Genomic DNA, 8,940 nt, shown 5'->3' on the forward strand with positions numbered 1-8,940 from the left:
GCCCATCATGACAACGAAACTATAACGATTACAACATTGACGACAACTTGTACAACGACCACAACAACAATTAGTACAACAGCAATATCATCAACACAAGGGAAATGTTTTCGTATTACAAAAGACTGTGCCATCAATCGCAAGCAACTTAAGACTGAAGCTTTGGCATCTTCCATTATGGGAGCCATAGGCAAATGCCCTAGTAAGGATAGCAGCAAATCGACAAATAATTCATCAAGTGAACTTAACAATGCGAATGCTGCCCATAATAGCACCTGTGATCATTATGATATTAAGGAATTTTTCAAACTCGACGATACTGGTAATATATTGATTAACATCAGTCACATTGAGGAGTGCAAGGGATTCGGATTTGCAGTTGCACAGAACAAACGTTTATATCGTCACTTTGCCAACAAATGCAAATGCATGGAAGATAAGAATTGCAATAGCAAAGGTTGCGGCTTAGTATTTAAAGGTCTCTTTCGACTTTTGTGGGAATTAGTAATCGGTAAGTTAAAATTATTTAGTGCAAAAAAAAAAAAACAAAAATACAAGAGTACAAAGAGGCGCTTGAAATGTGTTTTTATGTTAAAAAATGTTAATGTGACGCATACGACATTTTGCTTTATCAACAAAAATAGTGCAGGTGAATAATATGTTTTGTGTTATTAAAGGCAAATCAAATCAAAACTGCGGGGGGAATGTTGAATATAATGTACATGTTTTTTTTTTATTTAATTTAAATGATTCGTAATACGTGAAAAATAAATTAAAGTGACCATTCGACATGTGACTGGTTGTCCATAACCCTAACCCTAAGTGACTAAGACAAATGTTATAGTTTTAGAAAGACCTTAATGAAGAACAGAATACTTCTTTTTTTTGTCTCTCCAAAATTTGTATATGACTGTCTGACCTAAGTGACTAAGACAAATGTTATAGTTTCAGAAAGAACTGAATGAACTTCCTTATATCACTGAACAGAATGCTTCTTCTTTTGTCTCTCCAAAATTTATATATGACTGTCTGCGATTAGACAGTACTTTTTTACATTTGACAAATGAGATGCGTAAGAAATTAGATATACTAGGTAAATAGACTATTGAGTTAGGTCGATCCGTCATAATCTTTTGAGGTGCTTTACCTTATTAGCTCCTGTTGGTGGAGTCTATATACATATATTGTTATTTGAGTGAGTTTTTACTTGTTCGTAATGTTTGCTGCCCATGTCCAATATAACTTCTTCAATATTTTATGTCTCTGTAACTGCTTATGGATATGAGCAGAATACTAATAACGTAAAATATAAATCTTGGATCTTATGCACTTATTTTGTTTATTCTTTTTTTTATTGTTTTGTTTGAAAAAATAATGTCAAATGTCATAATTTCAGAAAAAACTTAATGAAGTGTCTTTCAGAGCAGAATATTAATACCATAGAATATAAATCTTAGATTCTATGGACTTGTACTCTTTAATTTATTGCAAAAATGATAAGATTTTATGCTGTTTTGTTGAAAATATCAAACTACTTCGTGGGTTTTTTGAACCCACGACAAATGATATTTTTAAAGATCTAAGTTTAGTTATTCAGTATTTAATTTTAACTCTACCAAAATTGGATTGGATAATAGATTGGTTGAATTGTGTGAAGACATTTTTATAATAAATATAATTTTTAAAAACAACCCAAACTGATTGTAAGAGAAAGAGATACATGTTGTCAGTAAAGAATCAAATATCCATATCTGTGCAAATAGACATTTCTTAAATAATGGGTATATTATTAAAGAAATATTGTTTTATATTTATATATAGAAGTATTATATATATGTATATGTATATATATATATATATAGATGTATATATATATAGATGAATAGAAGAAATATTTCTTATATTTAATTATTAGCAAATCATTTGTTAGATTGCAAGTACCCAGGGTTAAACTTGTACCCTGTCTAATTTGAAGCTCAAAGTTAGTGTTAATAACACAACTGATTCAAACCCATACTTGACTTCTTTTGTTCTAACGTAGAGTTTTGAAAATTTGAGGTAAAAGTTCAGTAATAAAATTATAAACCAGCTATAAAATTAATTAATTAATTATAGTTATTTCTCATTGTTTAATATCAGTATTATTCTTTTTTTTTTCAATAAAATTTTTAAAGTGTAATAGGGAAGCATTATCGGTACGCCTATAAATATGCAATTATTTTTGTACCAACTTATTATGTTTACTTATATATTATTTTATCTTATCAGCGTATAAAATTGTTTAATAATACAAAAATCACCATAAAACTAGTTAGTAGCTTTTCATGGCGCTATCAGTAAATGATACAACTTTAAGTAAAATAAAATTTAACAAAAATTTACTTACGAAATTATTATATTCTTTTCTTCTATTGCAGGTCATCCACGTAATAAAATCAATCCATACGGCAGCGGACCCGGCGATTCGGTGCGCTCCTACACACTGCAACTTGCACACGATCAAAGCTCGACCTTTGCACGAAACATTGAAAATTTCATATCATGCACTAAAGAATCTCGTGAAGCTGCACCACAAGTGGTGATGCGTAATATGCGTCAATTTATGAATGGCATGAAAAACTATTTGGTCAAACATGGTGAAGGTAAATTTCATCAAGAAGTGGAAACAGCACGCTCACGTCTTAAATCAGATGAATTTCTCAATCTGGATGCCATACTTGAGACTGTGATGCATCAATTAGTGGTGTTGCCATTGCGTGAACATCTCTACGGCATGTTTGTCGATTACTACACACGATCCGAAGATATACAATTACTGGCACAAAATGTCAAATATGCCTGTGGACGTTGTGCCACTGATTTCGGCATACGCTCCTCTGTTGCACCACCCTCATCAACTTCACTGCAAATCATATCGAGTTTGTTGTTACGCTTGCAGGAAGCTGAATTGCCATTAGATAAATTGGATCTGTTTTTATGTGTGATATCAACGATATTCGATGCAACAGGTTGTCCACGTGGTCAGCAATTGGGTGCGGATGATTTCTTGCCAGTTTTGGTATATGTTGTGGCTAAATGTGGTTTTGTGGGCGCTGAGATTGAGGCTGAATTCATGTGGGGTCTATTACAGCCAACATTACTGAATGGCGAACCGGGCTATTACTTAACAGCACTGTGCAGTGCAGTACATGTACTGAAGAGTTTTATGGCATCGGAAAATGAAAGCGGCTCTGGATCATTAGATGTGAGTACCATTAAGCAAGGCTTTGTAAAGCAAATGGTTAAACGCTATAATGAGAATGCGTAAAGTATTAAAGTAGAATATTAGAATTAATGTGCATGTTTATATAATAATATAATATTAATTGTTTACTAATAATAATTTTTTTCTTTTATTTTATTAATGTGAAATAAGTTTATTTTAATTTCTTGAAATATTTGAATGTATAAGTAGATAAGTAGATACTGTAGTGAGAGTATTATATGTACTGTTTTTTATATATTTTTTGTCGCTTTAAAATGTTATATTATTTATAAATATTTCTTCCGTTTTTTAAAGAAATTTTTGTAAAGGAATTGTAAAGAAATGAGTAGATGAATTTACTATATCAGCTCCTTATAATTATTTTTAATAGCTCAAGTCATTGAGATTAACTACCTCCATAAGACAGAGAATGTAAAATTTCGATTCTAATCAATCTAACAATTTGAAATACTCCCCAAATAAGTGTAATACGCATTACTGAAAGAATTCAATATTAATACATAATCTCTCGGAATTTACGGAAAGTAGGAAAGATGTTCGATTAAATATACCCCAAAAAAGCAAGGTATTAGCTATCAAAATTTATCAAATATCGATTAAAATGATAAAACATGTGTTGAAAAGAAGCTATATAACAAAACTTCAAGTTTGAACATACACGTCAAGTACTTCTTTGCTTCAGTTGACTAATGACACTGACTCAAAGCTTCAAATTAGGTAGGGTACGGGATCAACTCTTGATACTTGCAGTTTAATGTTTACGATTAATAATTATAATGCAAGAAATATTTCAATGATAACCAATAGCTCCACAATAGTTTTCTCGATTCCATTGCTAAGGTGCAGCAGTTTAAAGAACAGCTATTGTGTTTTGTGTGTAGATATCTCATTTTGCGCCATAATCTTAATTTTGTGGTTTTACGCACCGATAATCTTCCCACCGAGTTTGGGTGCTCTTTCGCAAAACCTTCCTCAACTCAATGCTCACTATTTTGATGAGTCATTTTATTCTTTTTCCAACAAACCGATCAACCTAGTCTACCTTATGTCTGTATAGCACTTATATGCTTTGATGAGAAAGCTCTTTATATATCAAACATTCCGGTCAACCTACAGTACACATATTTTGTGTCTAAATTTAAAAAAATGACTCCTTAATGCTACTTACACAAATCTGAAAACACTACTATTAACAAATTCAACCAAAACCAATAGATAAATCTTATGTAAATATAATTTCTAATATACAGTATATATATATTTCTATCTAAAATATGCATGAAGTTTACTATAGGTTTATTCATTTTTGCTTAAATTACAGTTTTATACAATAATAATTTTTTTTCTTTATTTTTTCAGTGGCGTTCTTCTTCTTTGCCCGCCTGTTCTTCTGTACTGCGTGTCATCATTCCGGATGAATGCAATGGCTCTCTACAAACTCGCACACTGCCGGTACGTCCGCATACAACAACCCGTGAAGTCTGTCGCATAATTGCACACAAGGCACGGATTACAAATCCTCAAGACTATGCGCTCTTCAAGTTGGTCAACGGTGAAGAGACCTTGCTCAGTGATATTGAATGTCCACAGGATATACGTTTAGCTGCCAAAGGCAAACACTGTATGTTGGCCTACAAGCGCATCGATGCTAAAATCGCTTGGCCCACAGCGACACAGTAAAGCTAAAGCTGATTCATTTATATTATAATTATAATTAAAATTAAAAAATAATAATTATTAAATAAGAAATATGTATTTTTTAGCATATAAGCAAAACTCAATCATGACTCGAAGTTTTACTGAATTTTGAAATGAATATTTAATATTACTTTAATATATACATACATATATCATTTTTGCTCATTAACATTAATCCACATTAATTTTTAATAACATTAAATTTATATTTAAAATGCATTAAATGTATACTAAACAGTATTGCAATAAGTTTATAACAAAAAGAAAAAAAAACACACAAATAATTATAAACAAAAAATGATTATTAATAAAAATAAATATTTGAAAGAAAAGAACATTTAATAGTACTACAAAACGCACTGCAATTGTGTTTAATAATTTTTAATTAATTATTTTAAAAACTAATTGAATAATGTTTTTTTAATTATTTTTATTGTAAACTTGTGAAAATTATAAAAAATTGCGTTTACAAATCAACGATGGAGCCCAATTGAATATTTTGTAATATATAAATAAACCTTAAATTTTCTATTATATATATATGTATTAGTTATTTATTAATTATTAGTTTTTAAATTTAAGATTTGTAAAAATTAAAATAATAAATTCTAATTATAAACATTTCAAAAAAAAAATTACTCACTCTTATATACTTTACTTACTGCTAAAACGTGCAATAACACATTTAATTGAATAAATTGAATTAATTAGTAATTTGCAAAGGTCAATAATTATTTCGTTAAATAATTACAAAATATTTTTCAAAATTTTTTGAATATAAAAAAAAACAATTAAAATATTTTATTAAAGAAATTTTTTCTTAAACTGTTTTTATTACTGCAAAAAAAAATAAAATTAATATGACTTCGCAGGAGCTAGAGTGCCAATAGGATTACAGATGCATTTTTTCAATTATTTTTTTTTCAAATTTATATTCATTTGCTAAATTCAAAAAATTTTTCTATGCTATCTTCACACTTATAGTAATTGCAAAACTACAATAATATATTTTAAAAATAATTTTGAATTGATAAATATTTATAACATTTACATATATTGATAAACTAAACTTTGTATTTCATTTATGTTAATAATCACATTTTTAAATCATCATATGTATACATTATTTATCAGAATCAATTATATTAAGTATATTCATTGTATAATCAAATTCATATTTACTCTTTGAATAAACGAAAAAGGATTTTATTGTATGTAATTAATATGTTTATGCTAATCAACATAAGTATAGTTATATATTAAAATTATTTAACGAAACCTATATAAATCATAATTTCAATAAAAACAAAAATTTATAACCAAAAATATAAAGTCTATTTTTTTAAAAAGATTTATTTAAAGTCAAAAGATTTATTTAATATTTAAAAAAAAGTATTGACTAAAAATATGCAACATTAATTTTGTAGAAATATAGACTGTATACTTTTAGGCTTCAACGTCATACTGTTGGCGTTTTCAATTGGTAATTCAATGTAGACTTAGTTTTAATCTCGATCTGTCAAAGTTTGTTGCCCAATCGAACGTTTTTAGAGTTATCTAGCATTTTTGTAGGCGTTTATGGGCATATAGCGCGATGCAGACTATCATTCTTTAATGTCATTCAAGTTGCGCTCTCTCTTGCTCAAATTTATTCTAGGGATCGAACTTGAACATGCTCACATTTAAGATGTAACATTCAAGCAAAATTTTTAAAGAACAAGGGTGTTTACGAACGCTGTGTGTTCCGCACACTGTAAGTGCGTTAGTGCAACAACGCTAAAATATGTTCTTGAATGACGAATGAAAGTTTTTAGATGACAGACTATTATTCACAACATGTTGTCGAGAAGCTGAATGATGTGTTCACAAAGCATGCCAACATGTTGGTTGTGTGTCTTTCAAAGGTGCAGACTTACATTAAAGATTATTCCATACTCATTGCTATCATTCTTAGATTTTGTCCCTTGAATGACACTCAAAAATGATAGTCTGCACCGCGCTTAAAATATACAAACAGCTGTCTATTTCAGGCTAATCTTTCTCAAAATCTTGAATAAATTTTGGTAAGCATGCCAACATGTTGGTTGCATGTCTTTCAAAGGTGCAGGCTACCATCAAAGACTATTCTATACTCATTACTATCATTCTTAGATTTTGTCCCTTTAATGACACTCAAAAATGATAGTCTGCACCGGGATTAAAATATACAAACAGCTGTTCATTTCAGGCTAATCTTTCCGAAAATAACTGAAGTGTTAGAAATTAATCTTGAGTTTCTAACATTTCGCTTGTACTAAAAATTAATCTGGACTAAAAAAGTTACCTCAAATTTACCAATCGAAAACGACATGTGATAGAAGTATTATTATATATCGTTATATTCCTCTTTTCTCCACATTGAGCTCTGCTAAATTTATGCAATATAGGTACTTATGACATCAACCAATATATTTAAATAATTATATATGTTGTACATTGTGTGAAATTGTGCATATGTCAATACAAGTTTAAGGTTTACCATTTTGAAATCTAAATCGTTTATGAGAATTTTATTCATTGGAGAGGTTAACTTTTCACTTAGTGAATATTTATCAAACAATATGTTCACATTAAAAGAAATGAACGTTCAAAAGTAACTGTGAAAAGAGTATTGTATTCGAAAAATGTATTCAAAGGTGTAGCATTCAAAACATAAATAATTAATTTAAAAAAATATAAAAAATTCGGAAATTATTCCGCCATGCATGAACACTACACATTCTTTTAATGAATTTTTTGTGAGATATTTTATAACAATTGTTGACCAACAACTTAGGCATAATCATTTTGAAAATATAATATATATAATCAACATTATAAAACTAGAAAAGTCTGACTGAGATTGAAGTGTTAGGAACTGAGTTGGATTGACAATTAATTAAAAGTAAGTGCAATAATAAGAATAAAGCGAATAAAACAGTTCATCAAAATATTCTTGACATTATTGCATATTAATAATTTTTTTTTTAAATTCATCAATTTGAATATATAGTCAACATAATTTTGAAGCTGCAAAATAGTGTATTTGATTTGACGGTAAACCGACCAATTAAGAAGTCACACTATTTACTCTCTGGCAGCCATTAAAGCACTTCAATCTTTAAGGTTTTAATCAAAACTAATAAATGAATGCGGTACAGAAACAGGCGAGCTAAATCTTATTACGTTCATCATCCGTTACATGGATTTGCGGTCATAAATAAATAATAAATAATGAATAAATAAGCAGACAGTCTACCTCACCTTGGCGCTGCTATGAACGTCTTCTTAGAGGTACCGGTGATTATTCCGTTGATCCCGTTAAAAGACGCACCTCTTTTTGAATTATTTATTCTAGTTGTATAAGAGATAACATATTGGAGTTTGCGACATTTAGTTTTGGTTATCTGTAAAACAACATATTCTGTAATATAACTTTCTTCTTGAATTGGGTAAGACATAAATGATTTTCTATTCTTCTATTTTTATTCCATTTTTGCTAAGTATTTGTATTCTTGTCATGCAATCAAAAGGATCAAATTGATACAATAAATAACTATCAGGAAAGCAGTGATTTTAAACAAAATAATGATTAACGAACTGAAATCCAGCATAGGATATGTGAAGTCCAGCGCTATTATAGCAGAACGTAACTAGATAAAAATACCACCCTTATCTTATTTGATATTTGACAAGATTTATACTAAATTTGAATATTATATTGCAGCAAATTATACAAATAAAAAACAAGACTTCAAGATGATCCAAGAAAAAACCAAAAAAGGTTGTACTGGACGGTACACCAACCGCGTCCACTTTTAACACTGTTACCTCCCCAAAGAGTCTGTAACTATTCTGAGATTTGATAACGCGGTGTTGGTAAGTCTGTCAGTTTTCGCAAAAAATTTCAGGGCTCTATCCTTTATGAATTTTTTGATGGGATCAATGTTGAGGTCCCT

At 29.3% G+C, this 8,940-nt stretch overlaps 1 protein-coding gene across 1 annotated transcript; it reads left to right on the plus strand.

Moving 5' to 3' along the window:
* The first annotated feature begins 2,301 nt into the window (after window positions 1-2,301).
* On the plus strand, window positions 2,302-5,203 carry LOC119674577 (protein sprint-like). The gene is made up of 3 exons (XM_038085751.1): window positions 2,302-2,355; window positions 2,418-3,244; window positions 4,625-5,203. Exons 1-3 carry the CDS (start codon window positions 2,325-2,327, stop codon window positions 4,943-4,945), a joined length of 1,179 nt encoding a protein of 392 aa, XP_037941679.1. The 5' UTR covers window positions 2,302-2,324; the 3' UTR covers window positions 4,946-5,203.
* Window positions 5,204-8,940: the final 3,737 nt, after the last annotated feature.

This window comes from Teleopsis dalmanni, chromosome 1 (assembly GCF_002237135.1).
Source record: "Teleopsis dalmanni isolate 2A chromosome 1, ASM223713v2, whole genome shotgun sequence".
NCBI lineage: Eukaryota > Metazoa > Arthropoda > Insecta > Diptera > Diopsidae > Teleopsis > Teleopsis dalmanni.

Excerpts from the sequence above, each read along its gene's own strand:
- LOC119674577 (XM_038085751.1), top strand. The coding sequence starts at position 2,325 with ATGGCGCTATCAGTAAATGATACAACTTTAA. Across the intron at positions 2,356-2,417 it reads AGTAAATGATACAACTTTAA|GTCATCCACGTAATAAAATC; the intron begins GTAAAATAAAAT and ends CTTCTATTGCAG. Across the intron at positions 3,245-4,624 it reads GCGGCTCTGGATCATTAGAT|TGGCGTTCTTCTTCTTTGCC; the intron begins GTGAGTACCATT and ends TTATTTTTTCAG.